Below are 24,321 nucleotides of genomic sequence, written 5' to 3' on the forward strand. Positions count from 1 at the left end.
AGCACCACCTCTACAATTTTGTCCTATTGAAGGTATTGCTTATTGTTTAAAAAGCAAGAAACTAATCATCATTTTCAAATGCATTTATCTCCTTACAATAGGACTGTTATATGCGCTCTCCATTAAGTTTTTAACGGTCAATGGCCAATAAAGATTGATGACACCATTATGGCGCTTGACACTATCTTTGGTTTTTTCATAACCACTCTAGGTCTACTGTTCCCCCCCCCCCCCAAAAAAAAAAAAATTGTCTTACATATAAAGAATATTTTACTACTCTTTTGAAAAGAGGCAACATGATCCCATTGGAAAAGGATAATGAATATATATTTAAGGGTGTATTCTAGTCTAGAAATTCAAAAAAAAAAAAAAAAAAAAAAAATCGATTCCCCTTATGAAAATTCAAATTATTTTTGGAGTTGCAGTTAATTTCGTTAAAATAAACTCTTTTGCTGAAATGAGACTGCAAACTGGATTTTCTCGAATCTAGTTTTTTCGATACGGTTGACAAAATAACTCAAGTTCTAATGCACCGATTTACTTTAAATTCGGTACAGACTTTCCTAGTACTATCAAAGTTGTATCCACGTAGGGGTTTTCGTAATTTTTGATTTTTCTAATTTAAAAAAAAAAAAAAACCAAAGTTCAAAAAATGATTTTTTTTTTCAAATAAACTCCACTTTTTGAAAAAAAAAAATTATTTTCAAATCGGCTACGTCCAGACAATTCTACAGCCTTGTTTATTTAAGAATTAAACATAACTTTATGTTTCTGATCACCTGGAGGATTGGAATCAAGTTAACCGGGAGACCACCTTTTTTAAGAGTCATATTTTTTTTTTAAGTTGAACAATTTGATAGTTGATGTCTTCAATTTTCGTAAAAATTTCAGGATGTGTTAATGGTACAGTCATAGAAAAAAAAAACGAAACACTTTTAATTATTCGGCCATTATACATGCTAGAAAGGAAAGAAAGGTGTCATCTGACTTGGTTTAAAGTCTTCTTTAAAACTACGTTGGTAAAATTTTGATAAGGGACCATATACAAAGCAAAACGAGCACCAACTCTTGATTTTCAAATGGGAACCCCTATTTTTTACTACATAATTATGTTTAGACCGCAAAATACAGCCAGGGTACGAAATTTCATTGCATTCCGTGCAGTAGAACAGGAGTTATTAACGAAAAACGTTTTAGGGACCGTCACCACATTGAAAACGCTTCTTTCAAGGTCACGGCTTATCAAGTAACGGAATGTAAACAAAGAAAAGATCGAAATTATCCAGCTCAATTCATGATCTTTTGAAATTCTCTCTTTTTCCGTAATTCGAAACTTTTTGGGCCGATAATGTTTCGCCAAAAAGCGATTTACGGTCGAAAACTTTTTTTTTGAAAAAAAAGTTAAAATATTTACAGATCTTTGTCTATCAGGATTAACCTAAGAATGACGGACCGGGTTTGACTGGTCCATCGTATAGATCGTTGTTTAGTAAATCGAATAAGGACAAATTAAAATTAATGGAACTTTTTGCCTTTTCTAATATGAGCCTATTGGATTGCTTATATAATCATTCAGCAAATTAGCCTCAAAGAAATGTAAATATCAAACCTTATACCTAGAATCATGATGCGAATATGTTTGATAAATGTATTGCACCTATGTTACAGGTTTATTTTGGAATGAATAGAAAGTCTTTTGATGTCAAATGGAATTGCGCGTTTTTAATTTCGCAGAACATCGGCAGAAGTTTTTGCCATCGCACACAAAAATATAAAAAATGTACCGCACAACGTGGGAAGTTGCTGCATTAAATAGATTGGAGACACGAGAGAAGCAAGGTTTATTTATTCCGTGAAAATTTGCTCTATATACATAAAATGAACGAAGCATCAATCTGAAAAATAAAACAGAAACAGAAGAATATAAATACCCGTTAATGAGCAAACTGTTCATACTCGAACTTTATTTGATAAAAATTTGATTACATAAATTAACACAGTGGACAAACACAGTAATTGTTTTAGCGGCTTTTTTGTAATAAAAAAAAAGAGAATTTGTTTCAAATCCAAATTTGATGCGGAAGATCATAATGCGTGGTAATATTAAAAAAGCATAACACAATTGCCGGTTTAAGTTAAACATGTAATGACTCTCAAAAACAATTTAGGAAAGTAATTTCCCAATGCTATTTCTAGCAACAAGTTTTGACATGGTCCAACCCGTGATTTAAAAAGACAAAAGTTATTTTAGCTTAAACCAAGGTGAACCGAAGTCAGACTTCTTGTCATTTCTCCGATTTTGTAACTTAGCAGATGCAAACAAAGCTTAGTATTATTTGATTTTGTATCGCGTACTATATACCTGTAAATGAACATCTCCTATAGTGTGAGGCTATAGGCTGGCGCAGCTATAGCTATACTACATGAAACATACCCGGGACAGATCAGTTTAATCTATCCAGAGACTACAATTTCGTTCTTGCTACGGATTTCACAGACTGGAATCGAAACTAATCGTGCGGGATGCAGAAGTCACCTCATTGAAGCTAAGAGTGCGAATAAACTGGTAGGTAAATAAATTTATTTGCTGTATGTTTACGGCATCTCACTGGTGAGATAAATTTTCTTCATCCACCAGTTTTTAGGCACTCTCGGCTTCAATGACATGACACCTGTTTCATTGTTCGGTTAATCCAGATGTTCGGTGCAGGGCTGTTGTGCTTATTATTAAGACTCTCTGCAGCCATCGAATGGGATAACCAGACCACAGCGGAGACGCGGGCCACATTCAGCCCTCGCAGCTGGTCCATGTGGCCCGTTGTTTGCTTAAAGAATAGAACTAGAAAGTTGAATTAGAGTGCCAGTGTCATAAAGGTGGAGCCGAATATTCAGATATTGGAATCTGAAAAACATGCATTTAATAAGATAGGCATCTAGTAGTTGATAACAATAATTTTTTACAACTCTTTTTTTTTGTCGATATTTTTCCACGTTATTAAAAAAAAAAATAATTTGAATTTTGACATCTTGAATTCAAATTATGTTTTTCGCAATCACGAGTGTGTGTATGTAGGCGTGTGTGTTTGTGTGCGGGGGTATGTGTGTTTGTGTATAGGGGTATGTGTGTTTGTCTGTGTGCTGGCATAAGTGTATGGGTAGTTGTGTGTATGAATGTGTGTGTGGGGGGGGTGTATGTGTGTGTAGGCATATGTGTTTGAGTCTGTGTGCAGGCATGAATGTGTGGGTAGTTGTGTGTATGTGTTTGTGTATGTGTGTGTAGGTGTATGTGTGTTTGTGTGTGTGTAGTTGTGTATGTATGCGCGTGTGTGTAGGACATGGATGCAACCTGGAGACGGCTTTCGCTATAGGAGCAGCATCTGGAGGACCCGGTCGACGGTGACGGTGCGGAGGGTGGCGGTGGGAAAATAAAATGATGGGACATCAAAACAGTCAAATGAAAGCAATAAGCAATCGTGATTGCTCAAAAAAAAATTTTGAAATTTTATCTTTGTCTTGCGAGAATAGTTTTAATGTGAAATGCACGGACAATGACCGAGAAAATAAATAGAACAAAAAGTATTTAAATTATAATTAAGAATAGACAAAAACTCAACTTAATCTAACACGCAAAGTAATGTTTTGTTAAAAAAAAGTTCACAATTAGCTACAACTACTACTTTCGTGCAGAATGAGGCTCAAAGCACGCGGTCCTCTACTGCTACTAAAATTTCCTCTCCTACCACATTGAAAATTATTCAAATACTTTACAAGAAATAATAATAATAATTCCTAAAAACCAGTAAACTTATCTAAGAGCAAATATTACCTATTGACCCATCTGGATACTGTTAAAGGCGAAACTTCACACTGTCGGCTATTTTTCGAGTTCTTTTTCCCGATTTAGACAAGGCAATAATTTTTCCTTTTAGCAAATCATTACCGGGAAGAGCCATTATTAATTCTACACTGTCTATTGCAAGAAAAAAAAAGAAGTATTTTAAGTGTATCTTTTAATTACAAAATTTCTATAAAATATTCTTTTATTAAACAATGAAGTAGTGTTTCGCATTATTTACACATTGACGTTTGAATGATATCCACAAAAAACTGACGGTTGCAATATTGTGTTGCTTTTCTGCTGAGACAACGAATGAATTTATGCATTAAAAAAATTCATAGACGTAACTCTAATGTAGAAAAACCACGTTATAATTGGTTTGCTTATTTTGTTGAACATTTTTTTTTTCTATTTTTACGAAGAAACCAACTTTCATAATTTCTGTTTTAAAAAAGTATACGGTCCCCTAAAGTAAGAAAAAATGAAGTTTTAAGCATAGTGCAAAAACTACTGAATATTTTGAGCTCAAATTTTGGATTCCCGCACAAAAGTTCTTCTAGATTGTTTTTCTGTTAAAATTTAATATGGTTTCAGATCATATTTTTTTCAAAAAGTATTAAAATAATTCATAAAAAAACTAAAATTACATTTTAGATGTTGTAAAGGGCGTTTTTATTATTGGGTCGATTCATATTTTGATATAAAAAAACAATCTTTGCCGTGCCTAATCTAGTTTTTGTGTTATGAGTAAAAATATCAAAATACGTTTTAACATTACGAGAGGAATTTTTCAAAACTCGATTCTGAAGTAACGGCTGGATAGAATTAAACAAAACTTTGCATACAAAGTTAAAAAAGGATGCTGATCAGAAATATGTGATAAAAAAGGGGGGTTCTCATTGAAAAATTTGAAGTTGATGCTCGTTTTAATATGAAGACGACCCCTTAACAACAATTTTTTAACATAATTTTGTAGAACTTTTTATTCCTGAAACAATGACACCTCCCACGTGTCTGTACTGTCAATAGTCTTTGAATACGATCGAGTGTTTCGTTTTTTTTTTCTATGACTGTACTATGACAAGAAAAAGTGAAATTTCGTTTTTTTAAAAAACTGATTTGTTTGTCCTTGAGTAGGGGTCAAAGTTTAGGGTCGTAAGAAAAAAGAGCTAAATATATGACTGCTTTGCTTCAAAAGCAATGAGTGAACGGAGTCAGTTCTTGTAAATAAGGATACTACTTGATCTAGGTAAATTCTAGTGTAAATATTTTGGTGACTCACTCATGGCTTTGAGGGCAAAGGTCAAATGCAGTTTTTAAAACTTTTTTTGCCTTGTTTGGGCCCGGATATATTCTAAAGTCGTGAGAAACCCTCGCAAATAAGTATATAATTAACTACTCACCACAGTACAGTACTAAGAAAAACATAAAATAGCTTTCGTTTCTCTTGGCTTTAGTAGTTAAACGGTCTCAAAGTCGATGATTTTTTTTTTAAATAGCCAAGTTTAGAGGTCAATAATTTTGATCGCGTCGTGTCAACAACTTTGGGATACAGCTGTAGTTATAGTACGAGTGGTGTAGTTTAAGGTCCAGGTTAGAAATCCATGGCAACTAATCAACTTTTTTAATTACGTGGTCTCAAAGTTGCTAATTTGAAACAACAAGAATCAAAGATTTGGTCAATTACTCTATAACACTTGAGTCAATAACTTTGAGCAACAGCTGTAATTATGCTCTACGTGGTGTAGTTTTAGGCTCATGTCAGAAAACTATGAGAGCTAATCATCTTACTTAATTAAACGGTCTCAAAAATGATGATTTCAGTATAAAAGAGCATTATTTCACGAGTTTATATGCGTGCTACTCAAAATCTTATGAGCTCAAACTCACATAAATACTAGAACGAAACAAGAGCCAAATGTACATTAAGCTCCCAAAATTTCATGCTTCCCGAGTGATTAAATTTTCTGTAACCTTGACCGCTACATGGCAATTCTTCTCACAAAGCTGAACCGCCATTTTGGAGCACTATATTTTGGAGATCCTACATCCTCAGGATTCTGATCGACCGGGGACAGTTTGAAAAATCAGGTCAGTTGACATGGAATCATTCTGATATAAACATTATCTATATTCCATCCGCATCTTTTGTTATTGTTAAACAAACCTGTGTGTGTGTGTGGTTTTTTTTTTTTTTTTGAGCAATCACGATTGCTTATTGTTCTCATTTGACCGTTTTTGGTGTCCGTGCCTTTTTCAACTTGGAGCAGAAACCTCTGCAGCACCACCGCCCACGTCCTCTGCTGGCGGCGCGGCGCGGCTGCTCCGGTTTTGAGCTATCCGATCTCCTGGTCGGAGGCGTCCATGTCCTATACACACGCACGTTCACACACATACACACACACGACTTCACATACGCCTACGTGCATACACACAGGTCTACGCACACACACAACTATGCACACGTAACCGCCCAGGAGGAGAGGCAGGCTTGGGGGGGACAGGAGCCGTTTCTAGAAACAATAACTCCAATGAGTAGGGTCCTGTCTCAGTTCGTGATTGCGAAAAACATAATTTGAATTCAAAATTTCAGAATTCAAATATTTTTTTTTTTTACTTTGTAATTATGGTTTTACTTTTGAGCCGAATTTAATAAATTTGTTTTTAATAAAAGTTTACTACTAAGTTGGTAGTGCAAATGCAAATTCTACTGTAATTATGAATTCAATCTCTTACCCAATTGCAGTCCTCTTCCTTAAATATAGCATTGATTTATGATCATTATAAAGTCAAAAATAACCGAAGATGCATGTGTATTGTCTCAATGTTGTATCAGAATGATTCCATTTCAACCGACCGAAATTTTTAAAACTGTCCCTGCTCGATCATCCCCGAATGGGATGAAATTTTATAGAGATGCAGAGATGTCTTTGAAACTAACCTATGCAAATTTTCAGCTTCCGAGATCCGAACCCTGAGGATATAGGATCTCCAAAATGGCAAATCAGCTTTGTGAAAAGAACTGCCATGTTGTGGTCAAGGTTACAGAAAATTTTATTACACTGGAAGCATGAAATTTTGGGAGCTTAAAGTACATTTGTCTGTTGATTCGTTCTAGTATTTATGTGAGTTTGAGCTCGATTTTGAGTAGTACGCATATAAACTCGTGAAAAAACGCTCTTTTATACTGAAATCATCATTTTTGAGACCGTTTAATTAAATAAAATGATTAGATCTCATGATTTTCTGACATGAGTCTAAAACTACACCACGTAAAGCATAATTACAGCTGTTGCTCAAAGTTATCGACTCAGGCGTTATAGAGTAATTGGCCAAAAACTTTGATTCTTGTTGTTTCAAATTAGCAACTTTGAGACCGCGTAATTGAAAAAGTTGATTAGTTGCCATGGTTTTCTAACCTGAACCTTAAAGTTCACCACTCGGACTATAGCTACAGCTGTGTCTCAAAGTTGTTGACCCGTCGCGATCAAAGTTATTGACCTCTAAACTTGGCCATTTTAAAAAAAATCATCGACTTTGAGACCGTTTAACTACTAAAGCCAAGAGAAACGAAAACTATTTTATGTTTTTCTTTGTACTATACTGTGGTGAGTAGTTAATCATATACTTCTTTCCGAGGGTTACTCCCGGCTTTAGCAGATATCCAGGCCCAAACACGGCAAAAAAAAGTTTAAAAAATTGAATTTTTAATTGACCTTTGCCCTCAAAGCCATGAGTGAGTCACCAAAATATTTATACTAGAATGTACCTAGTATTAAGTAGTATTCTTATTTAAAGGAATTGGCGCGATTCACTCATTGCTTTTGAAGCAAAGCAATCATATATTTAGCTCTTTTTTCTCACGACCCTAAACTTTGACCTCCACTCGAGGGCCAAGAAGTCAAATTAGAGCGGAAAGAAGCTTCCCTTTTTTTTTAATCACAATACTAGTAAAATATCCTGAAAGTTTCAGGAAAATTGAAGGCGTCAACTATCAAGCCCCCATTCAATCTGTTCAGCTTTTAAAAAAATGACTCTTAACCCTTTCAGGGGCGGTGGTAGAGCTGTGAAACCACCAATTCATAAATTTTTTTCTCTTTTTTTTCCGAATGTTTTGAATCAATATCGCTTGAGTCCTCTTCTTTTGAGTTCAATGAACAAAATGAGATGGCAGAATAACAAAAAAATATTTTTTCGTAGACTCAATTTCTTGTCCAAATCATCAAATTTTCAATTTTTCGTTTACCCCAAAATTGGAATTTTGTTTCAGATTGTAAAATTTTTAATTAGCGCTGAAAGAGTGAATCATTTTTCTTGATTTTACCTGAGGTACTAAATCATATTGTTCTAAATGATTCAAATTCATTTTTACATATGTAAACATGTTTTTGTCCTTCCCCAGATGGGGGGTGTGAACTAATGGGGACACCACCCCAGCGAAAAAAGTTACCAAAAAAAAATTTTTTAACTGAAAAATCTATGTCTAGATGATCAAATAAACCTACTTGTGGTGTTTTTTCTTCATATTTCTCAAAAATTAATGATGCGCTTCTGAAAGGGTTAAAGAGTCCCCACTTTGCCAGCCTCCACGAACTACAATTTTGAATTTTTTTTCAACTATTGTGCATTTTTATACTTTTAAAGTATCAATAAAAAAATTGATAAAAATGGATAGTGAAAAAAGTTTTTTTTTTTTTAATTACACCCGTAAAGTCACCTTAAAATCAAGCCTCTAGACTAGAATATTCCCTAAAAAAATAACGGAAATTCCATGTGACGGAACGGGAGATTTGGTGTAGTTTTGTCACTAGATTTTGTTTTATAAATACAAATAAAACAAGCTAGAAATTTTATTTGTGATAGGAACAGTACGGGTCATAAGAATTGCATAGATCATTAAAGATTATTGTATTCTAAATGAAATAATTAAAGAATATGCAATAAAATGCACGTGACGAGACGGGACTCGTATCTGTCCCGTTCCGTCACAGGCATCTTATTGCCTGTCGTTCTATTATTTTCTTCAAACTGACAAATTTGTGATGTCCTACATAATTCTTGTGTCAAATCTCCTTTTGCTATGAAAGGTAAAAATTCTAGCTTGTATTATTTGTATTCATGAAACAAAATTTTGTCACAAAACTACTTCAAATATCACCTTCCGTCACATGGAGTGGTCCTTTTTTTTCTTTTAAATATATATTCATTATCCTTTTCTAGTGGGATCATGTTGACTTTTTTCAAAAGAGTAGTAAAATATTCTTTATACGTAAGACAATTTTTTTGAGGGGTGACAGTAGAACTAGAGTGGTTATTAGAAAACCGAAGATAGTGTCAAGCGCCATGATGGTTTCATAAATCTTTATTGACCATTGACCGTTAAAAACTGAATGGGGAGTACATATAACTGCCCTACTGTAAGGAGATAAATGCATTTGAAAATGATGATTAATTGGAGGTCGAAGCGCGAAATGGCTAGGGTCGGGTAGGGCAGGGTAATCATTTCAATCGCTGTTGTGTCACCTCCATAGGTGAATTAATCGTTATTGAATGCAAACAAATGAATCGTTTAAAATACTCACTTTTTGAATATCCTCCCATCGAAACGACCAGCTGAAAATCCTCGCTGAAGTTCCTCACATTGCTGCTGATGTCCAGCACTGATGAGTTGTCATACGTGTTGCGTTTTCTCCTTCCGAGACCCCTCTGGCCGTCGCAGAAGAGCTGAAAGGGTTAAGCGCTATGGTGAGGTGGGGAAATAAAAGATATTTTCACTATTTTTAAAGAGGGCGCATCAACATGATTTGTTGCGAGGATGCTTTGGGGGCTGTCCACAAATGGCGTCACACTTTAAGGGCAGGTTAAATTGTGAGTTTGTGACGAGGGGGAGGAAGGGGGTGACTTCACGCATTTTCAATTAGAATTAAATTGTGTGTGTTTCCCACTTTTCAATTTTTTTTTTCTGAAAGGGCATATTCAAAAACATGGAGTAAGTTGCTTTTTTGACTTATTTTCTCTCGTGAAAAAATAATCTTAAACAACTGTCAGCCCTTGTTTCTATTTTCGCTGCTGACGTCACAAGTGAGCAAATCGCTGGGTTTACCAGAATAAAGTTCCAGGGCTCTACCAAACTTCACTAAATGAATATTTTATTTTACTAACAATTCTCGTTCTGCCAATAAATTGCTCGCGGTTAAAAAATCACTAAAATGAGATATTTTGCCAGGAATGAAACCTACAAGCTCCTGTTCAAGACGGTTTTCATCATTTGTGACGTCACACGATGAAACACTTTGGTTTAAAAATTTGACAATAAAAAAAAATTAAAAATTAAATGTTAAAAAAAAATTTCCTGCGTCCATGTCATTATTATTATTATTATTATTATTATTATTATTATTATTTTGCTCATTCTGCAATTTTCAGTGACTAAAATTAGTACTTTTGACCGAAAGAAACGTCCCGAATATGAAAAAATATAGCACATAATGAGACAAATGGTGGAGGGGATTAGTGAAATTTTGACTGTTTGAGACAAGAAGAAGAATGGACAATAATAAGTGTGACATGACGTGTTTTTATAAGAGTATGCTTACGAAAAACACACGGCTTTTGAGATTAACTTGTAACGTTTACGCCTATTAGGAAACTTTTTCTTGACACCCAAGCAGTTTTAGAAATTTTTCGTAAAACCCTTAGTTCGTTTGTGGGGGAAGGGGTTATTCTTTAATATGACGCCTCAGATTTGATGCCATAACTGTCTTCAAATCCGATTCTGTTTAAGATCTTCAAAGAATTTAATAGTACTGGGTATTTCAATGTTATTACTCAACCCTCCTTCAACAAAAGGACAGAGACTATTCTTAGGTTTCGAGTTGTTTTTTACTAGATACTTTTCTCACCACTAAGCAGTGTTGCCAGGTGGTCAAATCCAAATTTCTCCACTTCCCTTCTAACTTTTCCCCCAAAAGCGATGTTTTCTATCAAAATTCCCCAAATTCAAAAATTATTTTTCCACTAATGTTTTCATAAAATGAATCGACTTCCTATGATATTTTTGTCTCTTGAAAATTTTTTTCCCCCCAAAAAACGAAATTTTCTTATAAAATTCTCCAATTCCCCCCCCTCTCCATTTTCGCTTTTTTTTTTTCAAAAATCTTCTTAAATACAAGCGCCTGACCGAAAAATAAGAAATAGTCGAATATTTGTTTTCTACTCGCATTTACTACTCTGCTTCTGTATGCACATTAAAACTATGAACTTAGTATGTATTTATCCAAGAACATTCTTCATCACACTCACTTACTTTTACCCGTTTCACGTATCAACTAATTTCTCACGCAGAACATTAGTATAATACTCCACATAATGCGAAATCCATAAAGTTGAGCAAAGCTAAACCAACGCTGTTTGATAAACAACGTAACTACCAGATGTAAATACGCGAATTCAAATGCGAAAAGAATTCTTTTTTTCTTCTCATCAGGTTGTCCCCACGAAAGAAATTTTTCCCCAGAAAGCACAAGATTTCCCCAAAATGGGGAAATTTTTTCTAATCTAGCAACTCTGCCGCTAAGACTTCTTAGGAGGGAGATGTGACCTGATTGAAGGTGAGAGCGCCAACAAACTGGTAGATACAGTCAATTTATCTCACCAGAGAGTGTCCACAGCAAGGTGCGGTTCGATTCTTGAATTGAAGGCAAAGCTTGCGGTATGTAGCAGTAAGTTACCGCCCAGCCAGAAACTGCAGGCTCTGGATTTGATAACCGGGCTGTCTGAAATATCGCATGCAGTTCTGGCCAGCATGCAGTTCTTTGGATATGCCCAGATATTTAAATTTTGAGCCCTCCTGCAACAAAATCTCAATTGTAAGGAAAGTCACTAGGTTTAACGAGTTTTGGTGAGTAATGGAAGGCATCTTTTTACATGATATTTAGGTGGATGCAGACGGTGATTTGCGTGATCAATTTCTCGCCAAGTCCTCAAATTTGGTACTTTTCTTAAAATTTCGGTAGGCTTTAAGGCCTTATAACTCGATTACGGGCTGGTAGAGGAGGGCAAATAATTTTTGCTTAAAAAATATGTCTCAAAATGCTCTTTCGATGGCTACATTTTTCAACTTTTTTCAAAACATAATAAATAGTTCACTCATTTGCAGCATACTAAAAGTAAGTTTCGGGAGATTTCATTTCCGGACGACGATTCCATTTTCTCTTACGATCCAGTAATATTGAGTCAATGCTTTAAAGAATTTTTTTCAAGGTAAATTTATGTGTCTTAAAAATTCCGTCGCTACGTGTCGATTCCTTACTTGTTGACAATCAGCAAGTTCAGAGCAAGCGACGACTTGTGCAGACAACCGTAAAGATTCTCCATCCAGCATGTCTTGAAACATGAACGCCTTGAAGGTGAAACTGACGGACAAAGGATTCTTGGGGTCCCTCTGAGGATGAAAAGGGGCGACAGGACGATAAGAAGGATTGCGGCATCTAGGAAAAAAAGAGCGAATCAAAATGAATTTGGTTTGTCAAGTTATTATACCTATAAGATGTGTCGAAATAATAACACTCTGCTGGCTAAAGACTGGTTCGTCTGAAGGAAAAGCTATTTGATCCACAGAGCGCGGTGATTTTAGACATTAAAGTTAAAATAAGTAAGAAATTAACGGAACAATTATCATATTACTTATTTCCTGAAAACGTTACCAGAAACCAGAGGAGTCTAAAAAATTCTTTCAGCTCTCAAACCAACAGACGGCAAGCTCGCTTAAAAAGGTTTTAAAAAACCTTTTAAAATTGTCTTAAGCACGAAAAGATCTAGTTGAATTGGAAATTCAGAAAAAAATAACAAATTAGTTTAACTGTAAAAGCAATTATGGAAACGTTCCTTCAAAATAATGGGCAGCTGACGTGCCTAATTTCTGCCAATAACGATTCGCAAAAACAGGTACGTTTTCATGGTCAATCAAGCAGTAATGCTAACACAGCCAAAGCTAACTTAACATAACAAACATATACCTGCAAAGAACTTTGCCTGCATTTCTTACAGAGTAAAGGATTTCAGACCAGATCGCTGTTATTTAGAATTCTATCACTTTGGATGGGCCTTGCGCAAGCTGAAGACGATGCATCTAATAAATACCCTCTGTTAATCTTTAAACTGGTGGCTAAAAATATTTTCACACTAGTGAGAAGTCTGCATTCGTACAACTTGTAGAAATTCAGGAAACTGTTTTCACGATGATACTTGATTTTCTCAGGAAGTGCATGAAAATCTGTATAATCCCGAAACGCTTCACGGAAATTATCAGTAGCGTTTTAGAATTATTTACAGTATACTGAAAAAGTTTGCTTATTTACCAGAAAAAAAAAGTTCTCATAAGTTTTTTAAGTTTTCTAGCCAACGGATAGCAACTGCGCGAAGGAGAACTCTAAAAACGTAAACACAAATACAAATACAAATGCAATGGCTTAAAGTCCAGAAGAATAAAGATGAGTTCAGAATTAACGCTTTGCCTCTGTCGCCCGAAGTGACGAAGTGTTTTCTTACATAGACACCCTTTTCAGTATTTGACGTTAGAGACATTTATCTTCAATATTGATATTTTAACTATAGGAAAAAAAAACTTGATCAGATAAGAATCCAAATTTAAGAACAGAAAAGAAAAATAAAGTCTAGTGTTAAGTCCCTGATATTTAATTTGAATTTTATTATCTTGAAATCAAATTATGTTTTTCTTAATCACCAGTTGTGATAGGACCGTTGCCTTGCTAAACGCAAAAGTCGAATCTGCATCTGAATTCAAAATGATAAATTGCCGTTTAAAGTTGAGTGCCTCTATGTATTTGGTACAAATTTAAATTTTTCAGAATTCAAAAAATATTTCAAAAAATATTTATTATTTACAATTGACCATAAAATATTGTATTCAGTTGAAAATGTGACAAAGAATCACTTAGTGATCGTAACTCAATTTTGATAAAAAGTGCAGGTACGATTTTTTTGCTTAGCATACTCGTTGGATACTCTTTGGGTTTCTTCTCTTGGGTTGCATATTTACCAGGAACTAAAATTTTCTCAAAAGCTTTGCCTTTAACCGGCCCAGTTCCTGAGATAGGCGACCTAGGCGGCCGCCTAGGGTGGCTGGTTTTAGGGGTGACAAATCTCGAAGTTGAAACATTATTAGGTTTTTTAAGTACGAATATTTATCTGCTTCAGCGCTATAGGATTCACAGTTTCAATGCTAATAATAATAATAATAATAATAATAATAATAATAATTTAGAGTGTGTACCAGTGCTTGGATATGCAAGACACAGTTGGGAATTTAACTAGAAATTCAATTTAATTTTATAGGCGGCAAATTTCGTGAATTAAAAATCTTTTGAAAATATTAATATGTTACAGTGCCATAAAATGCAATACTTTAATGCTAAAAAAGATAAAAAAGATAAGTTTGAAATTTAACTAGAAACGAAACTCACTTTAATTTCAAGCACTTTTCTATTATTTTTATTTTATTATATTTATTTAGTTTTTTGTTATCATCATCAATATTATTCAATTAGCCGGGGGGGGGGGGCTCTCTTTAATTTCGCCTAGGGCGGCAAAACTACTAGAGCCTCTGATGATTGAACTGTGACGCAGTCTTTTCTTTCAAAGACTCCCTTTTCAGTTATTGATGTCTGCGATATTTATATCGCTTCAACTAATACTGTAAATTCTTAGATTGGGGGTTGGGTTCTTATAATTGCCAAAAACATAACTTGAATTCAAGACGTCAAAATTCAAACGAATGTCAGAGACTGGTTGCTAGATGTCATGTGTTGGATGATCGATGTTGTTCGCTAGATGCTGGGTGTAGTGTGCTGGATATTGTATGTTGTGTGCTGGAAGCTCGATGTTGTGTGCTGGATGCTGGATGTTGTGTGCTGGATGCTGGATGTTGTGTGCTGGATGTTGTGTGCTGGATGCTGGATGTTGTGTGCTGGATGCTGGATGTTGTGTGCTGGATGCTGGATGTTGTGTGCTGGATGCTGGATGTTGTGTGCTGGATGCTGGATGTTGTGTGCTGGATGCTCGATATTGTCTGTTAGATGCTGGATGTTGTGTGCTGGATATTGGATGTTGTGTGCTGGATACTGGATGTTGCTTGCTGGATACTGGATGTTGCGTGCTGAATACTGGATGTGGTGTGCTTGATATTGTGTTCTGGATGCTAGGTTTTGTGTGCTGGATGCTGTTTATGTCTGAAGTGTTATGTACAGTCGGTATAAATAAAGTTAATTCCGGTGGACATGGACGAAGATCTAAAGACCATCGCCGCCTCCGCCCACGAAAAGCTCCCGCGTGCAGGGGCCAGTGGACCTAAAAAGTATAGGACATCAACTACGACTAAGTGAAGATAATAAGAATCGCAATTGCTCAACTTTTGTGACTGGACTGTGTGACAGGAAACTGAGCGGATGTCAAAAGAAAGTGGATCGACGTAGTAGCTCAACTTACCCGTCGCTGAACACCAGCTGAGCCAAATCGTGCGATGCCGAGTCAGCAACTTTAACGGGTCTGTTATCTCTGTACACTTCGCCAACATCCACACCGTTGCCCAAGAGATCCAAGCTGCTGGAAGGAAACGTACGAGGACTGGCGAGTACTTTGTTACCAGGCACTCGAGATATGATTACGTCTTTCAACATTGCGTAGTTCCAACCTGAACGAAAGATGAAAATAATATTTCGCTTAGGCAAAGATTTTGGCAAATCACAAAGAGGAATCACACACAGAAATTTCCAAAGAAAAAAAAAGAAAAGAAAATGCACTAAAGCAATAAAGAGTTTTTGGAGGCCACATTCTATCAGCCAACGTTCTCCCTTCTTAATGGAGAATCACATAAGTTGTGTAATAATAAAAGTATTCAAAAAGCAATCCAAAGCGCTTATTGATTAATTTTTTGACGCAAAAAGTGTTTGCCCTTGTGTCCCGGTCATCGAGATATCTTAAATAATTAAAAACTGAGCGTATGTACCTATCTATGAATCTGTCTGTCTATCGATGTCCAAGTTAGTTCTCCCGAACGCCAGTAAATTCACCATCGAACCAGGTATCGATGGATTCGTAATTTTCCCGTCTTGATGTTTGGCTATTTAACATAATCCTTTGATAGTAATTAGCACATAAATCATTTAAAACCATTAATTATGATCCTTTTTTGGACATAGAATTACTATTTCGACATAAAATCGCTATTATTCGAAGGCTTTCCTTCATTCGAGTTATTATTCAGTGCTTTATCTCAACTTTCCGTTACAATGCTTTTATTGAAATTTGTAGCGTGAAGAAAATCATTGAGAACAAATATCTGTTGCCATTTTTTTCTCGAATGCGAACAAATAAAATTCTGTGTTTTGTTTTGAGGCTTTTCCTGTAATTGGGAGATTTAAAATGTTTCCTTTTGGTGTTGTTTTTCTGGAATCTGCCACAAAATTTTACAGTTTTTTTTTTTTTTTTGTTCAAGCGTGATTGTTGAACACGTGTCACTCAACATAACTTTTATTTTCGAGGTAAACCGTGCAAAGTCGGGTGACGCAGTTAGTAGAGGCATAAAATTTGCCGAAATTTTAAGAAAAGTGCCTACTTTAAAGGCTTAGAGACAAATTGAAGATACCGCAAGATATCCCCGTCTGCATGTAGCAGGACATCCATCTACACAGCAGGAAAAAAGATGTCTTCCATTACTCCACCAAAACGCGTTAAATTTGACGACTTTTCTAAAACTTCAACAGACTTTAAGACCTTATATTTCGATAACGGGGATATGAGGGCAAATAATTTATGCGTGCAGAAACATTTTTACTATTCTCTGTTGATTGCTACTCATTTATTTTTTTTTCTCTTTTTTCACTATCGTATGGTTTCCTGGTAAGATTATTCCTATTAGCTTTTCTTCTAAAAAATTCTATACTGAACAGCCAATTTTTTTCTCATTTAAGCTTCCCTTATTGATCACTGAAGTTTCTTTCCTTTGCAAATTCATATTGACCAATTAATTTCCTTCCTTTTGCGAATGTTCTATAAAGATCACAGGGGAGAAAGGGCGAAATTTCAATGTACAGTGGTGGTAAAAAAAAATTGCATCACCCGCGCCGCAAAGGGGAGAGGAATGTCATCCCGACTACATTCAACGCACAGTCAAGCATCCCGCTGATTCACAAGTTCTGAGGTTATTTGTCCCTTTTGAAAATACTCACAGTTACAAATAGGATTGATTGGTATTTTACAATAACAAATAATAACCAGCAGTAATCTATAATTAGCATGATCGACAATGAAATCAATTTAATTAGCGATTTAATGACAAACAGTTAATGCGATAGTTTGTTTAAGGTAAAAACCTGGGTCCCCTCTGAACTGGTGAGAAAAAATCCAGGGGTTCCACAAAAAAAAAAAAAAAAAATAATTTGAATTATCTCATCTTGAATTCAAATTATGTTTTTCGCAATCACGAGTGTGTGTGCATATGTAAGCGTGTGTGTTTGTGTGTGGAGGGTATGTGTGTGTGTGTAGGCATGTGTGTTTGTGTCTGTGTGCAGGCATGAGTGTGTGGGTAGTTGTGTGGATGTGTGTGTGGGGGTATGTGTATGTGTGTGTAGGCATATGTGTTTGTGTCTGTGTGCAGGCATGAGTGTGTGGGTAGTTGTGTATATGTGAGTGTGTTTGTGTATGTATGTGTTTGTGTATGTATGTAGGTGTATATATGTATATGTGTGTAGGGTGCGTGTATGTATGCGTGTAAGTGTAGGATATTGACGAAACCTGGAGACGGTTTTCGCTAGAGGTGCAGCATCGTGAGGATCCGGTCGACGGTGATGCTGTGGAGGGTGGCGGTGGGAAAAATGATAGGACATCAAAAACAGTCAAATGAAAGCAATAAGCAATCGTGATTGCTCAAAAAAAAAAAAAAAAAAAATTGAATTTTGACATCTTGAATTCAAATTATGTTTTTCGCAATCACGAGTGTGTGTATGTAGGCGTGTGTGTTTGTGTGTGGGGGGTATGTGTGTTTGTGAGTAGGGGGTATGTGTATGTGTGTAGGCATGTGTGTTTGTGTCTGTGTGCTGGCATAAGTGTGTGGGTAGTTGTGTATATGAATGTGTATGTGGGGGGGTATGTGTATGAAAGCATATGTGTTTGAGTGTGTGTGCAGGCATGAATGTGTGGGTAGTTGTGTGTATGTGTTTGTGTATGTGTGTGTAGGGATGTGTGTGTGTGCGTGCGTGTGTAGTTGTGTATGTATGCGCGTATGTGTAGGACATGGATGCAACCTGGAGACAGCTTTCGCTATAGGAGCAGCATCGTGAGGACCCGGTCGACGGTGATGGTGCGGAGGGTGGCGGTGGGAAAATAAAAAGATAGGACATCAAAACAGTCAAATGAGAACAATAAGCAATCGTGATTGCTCAAAAAAAAAAACGAGCATAAAAAAGGATTCCACAAATAAAAGAAATTAAGAAACGCTGCGCTTAGATCATAGTTTCTCAATCTTTTCTGACCACCGAAGCTTTTGAAAGAATTTCCGGGCGTGTGAGGTTTAGCTTTTAACCCCCCCCCCTCCCCTGCGCCTCTTCCTTCTTTCTTTCTTTTTTTTTCTTTACTTTTTTTTCTCCTTTCGCAAAAAAACCTTCGACTCGCGGACCGCTGAAAATTGGAAAGAAAAAAAAAACAAAAACAAAAGCATAATAGAACCAATAATCCTCGTTTTCTTTTTTTGCATATAAAACTTTTGATTTGGGGATTGTCAAAAAACTTTTCCCGGGCGTGAGGGAATTTTTTTTTGAGCAATCACATTGCTTATTATTCTCATTTGACTGTTTTTGATGTTCCTATGTTTTTATTTTCCCCCCGCCTCCCTCTGCAGCACCACCGTCGACCGGCCTCACGATGCTGCTCCTCTAGCGAAAACCGTCTCGAGGTTGCGTCCATATCCTACACACACACGCATACATACACACACCATCTCACACACACACACACATACACACACATACACTCACTCCTACACACCCATACACACCCCTACAATAATGGATTTTAAACTTGCGGCAAGTTTTAGTCATCAATGTATTTCTTTCAAATTTGCCAACTTTTAAATCCAATATCAAAGAAAGTAAAAAATTGTTTTCTAAATGAATCGAAGAACATGGGAAAATCCAACATCTATGAGGAACTGCTATGGAACTTGGTAACCGTTTAGATCTGAACTTTTTTTTTTGTCGGTGACACCGTCTACCCCGAATCTCATTTCGACCGAACATGGCTTCTTTTTCACATTTATGTTTTGTTGGGATATCATTACTTTTTAAAAAACTAAATCAAAGGTTATGTTCTAATTTAGACAATTATAAATGCAACAGCATATGCAAATATATGTTTTCCTTTCTTTTCTCTGCTTTTACGGTGCACTGATTTGTGGTTTCTCTTTATTAGAAGTTTTGAAGATATTTCGATAACTGGGGAATTGGCGCGATCGCCAATTTCGGGCAATAATCGTCTTTTGTTTTTTTCATTTTATCAGCAAGGCCGAAGTACATTAGCTCTTGGTCTTTGGCGTCCTCAAATTTGTCGACAGTTAGGAAAATTGCTAAGACTCATCTCGAAATCTGTCTGGAATTTCTTTATTGTTCGGAGGGATTATCATAATGTAGATCGTAAAATATGCATAATTGGCGAAAATATTTCCTGATTGTTGAAATTATTGCTGCCATTTTTGCTCCTGTGGTAAAATTTTGCATTTAATTGAGATCTAAAGGTTCATAAATTTTAAAACTGGTTATTTTTGATTGTAAGGGCATAGCTCTAGATTTGCAATTTTTTGATGGATCATTTTTCATTTTAGTGGAATTTAAAGTGCTGCTTAAAGCCCCATCTTTGTTAGAAATTAAATTGTCAATTTAATGCTTCAACAAACTTGTTTTAGCAACGTTTCATGAGCCCATTTGTTTTGATTTATTTGGCGAAATATTTTGCAATCGCGCGGTGAAGTGATTACGCAGTGATGCTCATAAAAAATAGCGTAGTTTTTTGCTATTTTAATGTAGTTTTTTTGCCTTTTTAGTTTTTTCCGTTTACATGTGCATGAAAATATATCTTTATACCAAATTTCAAGTATGTGAGACCCTTGGAAGTTCGTGAACATTTTGATGAGTGAGTGAAACAGTGTTAAAAGTTACACTTTTCAGATCTTAATAATTCCATAACTATAAGAGGTACGCTCATGAAATTTAAGCTTATAGGTCTTCTATGCAGCTCTATTAGACATACAAAATTTAAAGCACTTAGATTTAATACTTTTTGAGAAATGAGGGGGTTAAAAGTAGCTTGAAATGGTTCGTGTACGATATACACTGGCAGATGTATCGCCTGATTTCCGAACTTGGCTGACACACTGCCGTGTGTCTAAATATTTGACCTGAAATGTGATCAAAGCATTATTTTTTCATTTTTCGCCAAAAATGGTCAATTTTTGAAGCACGATCTCATAAACTATTGATCGTGCAGAACGCCACTTTAACTTTAATTGTTCAAAATTTAATGTACTTTAAACTCCACATTTAAAATCAAAAGTTGCATAGTTTAGGAGTTAGAAAGGAAAAACTAAGAAAAGTAAGAAAATTTCGCAGTTGCAGTGAGCACAGGCTTTTGAAAACTGCAATCTTAGATTTACACTACCCTAACTGACGCAAACAACATGTTAAAAAATCAGAACAACATCGTGCTTTGCGATTTTAGCCCCTATTTTCTTCTTTACTAATAATAAAGCTCAAAGTCTCTCTGTCTGGAGGATGTCTGTAGAATGTCTGGAACTCTGTGACGCGCATTGCGCGCGTTCGGCCGATTTTCATGAAATTTGGCACAAAGTTAGTTTGTAGCATGGGGGTGTGCACCTCGAAGTGATTTTTCGAAAATTCAATTTTGTTCTTTTTCTATTTCAATTTTAAGAACATTTTAAGCAGCAATTGTTGCAGGTTTATTTTGGAATGAACAGAAAGTCTTTTGATGTAAAATGGAATTGCGCGTTTTTAATTTCGCAGAACATCGGCAGAAGTTTGGGTCATCGCACACAAAAATATAAAAAATGTACCGCACAACGTGGGAAGACGCAGCATTAAATAGATTGGAGACTCGAGACAAGCAAGGTCCATTTATTCCGTGAAAATTTGCTCTAAACACATAAAATTAATGAAGTATCAATCTAAAAAATGAAACGGAAACAGGAAAATATAAATACCCGTTAATGAGCTAACCGTTCCTACTCGAACTTTTTTGGGGAAAATTTTGGTTATTTGAATTAACACAGTAGACAAACACAGTAATTGTTCTAGCGACTTTTTTTTAATCAAAAAAAAAAAGAATTTGTTTCAAATCCAAATTTGATGCGGAAGATCATAATGTGTGGTATTATTTAAAAGCATAACACAATCGGCGGTTTTTGTTAAATATGTAATGGTTTTAAAAGCAATTTATTAAAGTAATTTCCCAATGCTGTCTTGCAACGAGATTCGAGATGGTCCAACCCGTAATTTAAAAAGACAAAAGTTATTTTAGCTTAAACCAAGGTGAACCGAAATAAGAGTTCTTGTCATTTCTCCGATTTTGTAACTTTGCACTCGCAAACAAAGCTTAGCATCATTTGATTTTGTTTCGCGCACTACATACTTGCAAACGATAATTTTCTATAGTATCAGGCATTAGGCAGGCGCACCTATCGCAATACTACACACAGCATACCCGACAGGCGGATTAATCTAACCATAGACTACTATTTCGCCCCTTTTGTGGATTTCACAGACTGGAATCGAAACTAGCCGTGAAGGAGACAGAAGTCACCTCATTAAAGCTAAGAGTGCGGTAGGTAAAGCAAATTTATCTGCTGTATGTTTACGGCATCCCACTGGTGGGATAAATTTTCTTCATCCACCAGTTTTTAGGCACTCTCAGCTTCAATAACATTACATCTGTTTCATCCTTCGGCTAAACCTTGATTCGAGCCTGTTGTGGTCATTATTAGCGCCCACACCAGCCATCGAATGGGAAAACCGAACCGAAATTACATCGCAGTCATGACGCGGGCTGTTTGCTTAGAGGATAAGATCAGAAAGTAGAATCAGTTCCAGTGTCACAAAATTGGAGTCGAATATTCAGATATTGACTTCTGAAAAACATGCATTTAATAAGATAGGCATCGAGTAGTTAATAACAATAATTTATTATAACTTTCTTTCTTTGTCGATATTTTTCCATGTTATTCAGAAAAGAAGAAAATAATTTGAAATTTTATCTTCGTCTCGCGGGAATGATTTAAATGTGAAATGCACGGACAATGACCGAGAAAGTGAATAGAAAAATAGTATTTCAATTATAAGTAAGAATAGGCAAAAACTCAACTTAATCTAACACCCAAATTAATGTTTTGTTAAATTTTTGACAAAGTCAAAAAAAAAAAAAAAAGTTCACAATTAGCCACAACTACTACTTTTGTGCAGAATACGGCTCAAAGCACGCGGCCCAGTACTGCGGCTGACATTTCCTCTCCTAGATCTTAACACATTGAAAATTATTCAAACACTTTACAAAAAAAAAGAATAAATAATAATAATAATAATTCCTCAAAACCAGTAAACTTATCTAAGAGCAAATATTACCTATTGACCCATCTGGATAGTGTTAAAGGCGAAACTCACACTACTGCAACATGACTAGCAAGGCAATGAGTTTTTATTGTACGCTTCTGTGAAAAAGTTGTGCATGTTATTTTTTTTTCTAAGTTATTGTTTTACGAAAAGCAAGGGCTAAACGCAGAAAGGAAAAAAAAAAAAAAAAAAAGAACATTAATTTGAATTCTGAAATTTTGAATCCAAATTATGTTTTTCGCAATCACGAACTGAGACAGGACCCAACTCGTTGGAGTTATTGTTTCTAGAAACGGCTCCTGTCCCCCCCAAGAGTGCCTCTCCTCCTACGTGTGCATAGTTGTGTGTGCGCGTAGACCTGTGTGTATGCACGTAGGCGTGTGTGAAGTCGTGTGTGTGTATGTGTGTGAACGTGCGTGTGTGTAGGACATGGACGCCTCCGACCAGGAGATCGGATAGCTCAAAACCGGAGCAGCCGCGCCGCGCCGCCAGCAGAGGACGGTGGGCGGTGGTGCTGGTGTCCCTGGTCCATGTTGAAAAAGGCACGGACACCAAAAACGGTCAAATAAGAACAATAAGCAATCGTGATTGCTCAAAAAAAAAAAAAACAGAAGTATTTTAAGTGTAGCTTTTAATTTTAAAAGTTCTATAAAATATTCTTTTATTAGACATTGAAGTAGTGTTTCGCATTATTAACACATTGACGTTTGAACGATATCCACAAAAAAGCTGACGGTTGCAATATTGTGTTGTTCTTCTGCAGAGACAGCGAATACATTTGTACGTTTAAAAAAGTCATAGACGAAATTCTAATGTAGAAAAACCACGTTATAATTGGTTTGCTTATTTTGTTGAACAATTTTTTTCCTTTTTTACGAAGAAACCAACTTTCATAATTTCTGTTTTAAAAAGGTATACGGTCCCCTAAAGTGGGAAAAAATGAATTTTTAAGCATAGCGCAAAAACTACTGAAAATTTTGAGACCAAATTTTGGATTCTCACATAAAAGCTCTTCTAGATTGTTTTTCTGTTAAAATTTAGTATAGTTTCAGATCATATTTTTTTCAAAAAATATTAAAATAATTCATAAAAAAGCTAAGATTACATTCTAGGTGTTGTAAATGATGAATTTATTATTGGGTCAATTCATATTTTGATGTAAAAAAACAATATTTGCCGTGCCTAATGTAGTTTTTGTGTTATGAGTAAAAATATCAAAATACGTTTTAACATTACGAGAGGAATTTTTCAAAACTCGATTCTGAAGTAATGGCTGGATCCAATGAAACAAAACTTTGTATACAAAGTTGAAAAAGGATGCGGATCATAAATATGTGATAAAAAAGGGGGGTTCTCGTTGAAAAATTTGAAGTTGATGCTCGTTTCAATGTGAAGACGACCCCTTAACAACAATTTTTTTTAAATTCTTATGTAAAACGCTTTATTCCTGAAGCAAAAACACCTTACACGTGTCTCTAATGTCAATACTCTTTGAATACGATTGAGTGCTTCGTTTTTTTTTCTATGACTGTACCTTGAGACACTGTTAATTTCCAAGAATATATTTTCATGCAGCCATGTTTTTGTAATCTCTAATAGTAACCTTCACCACTAAATGGTGCCATAGTAAAAATCAGAATCAAAGGAGTAAAATTGACGATTTTGTGACAGAAAGCAAATTTCATGCTGCCCCCAGCTTGGTGATTCTCTATTCTAGACTGAGGAGATCATAAAAACGACGAAAGTGCAGTCTCTGGATCGCACAACCGGACTGTTTAACCCTTTTAGGGGTGGTGG

The 24,321-nt window shown here is 35.7% G+C and overlaps 1 protein-coding gene across 1 annotated transcript in view; it reads right to left on the bottom strand.

Moving 5' to 3' along the window:
* LOC129228012 (uncharacterized) overlaps positions 1 to 24,321 on the bottom strand; it is a 64,787-nt gene that overhangs the window by 12,346 nt on the left and 28,120 nt on the right. Inside the window, exons 6-8 of the mRNA XM_054862640.1 lie at positions 15,344 to 15,548; positions 12,150 to 12,327; positions 9,421 to 9,562 (exon numbers count right to left, since the gene is read on the bottom strand). Of these exons, the coding sequence (XP_054718615.1) occupies positions 9,421 to 9,562; positions 12,150 to 12,327; positions 15,344 to 15,548 (525 nt within the window). The remainder of the gene's footprint in view (positions 1 to 9,420; positions 9,563 to 12,149; positions 12,328 to 15,343; positions 15,549 to 24,321) is intronic.

This window comes from Uloborus diversus, chromosome 8 (genome assembly GCF_026930045.1).
Source record: "Uloborus diversus isolate 005 chromosome 8, Udiv.v.3.1, whole genome shotgun sequence".
In the NCBI taxonomy this organism is placed as follows: domain Eukaryota; kingdom Metazoa; phylum Arthropoda; class Arachnida; order Araneae; family Uloboridae; genus Uloborus; species Uloborus diversus.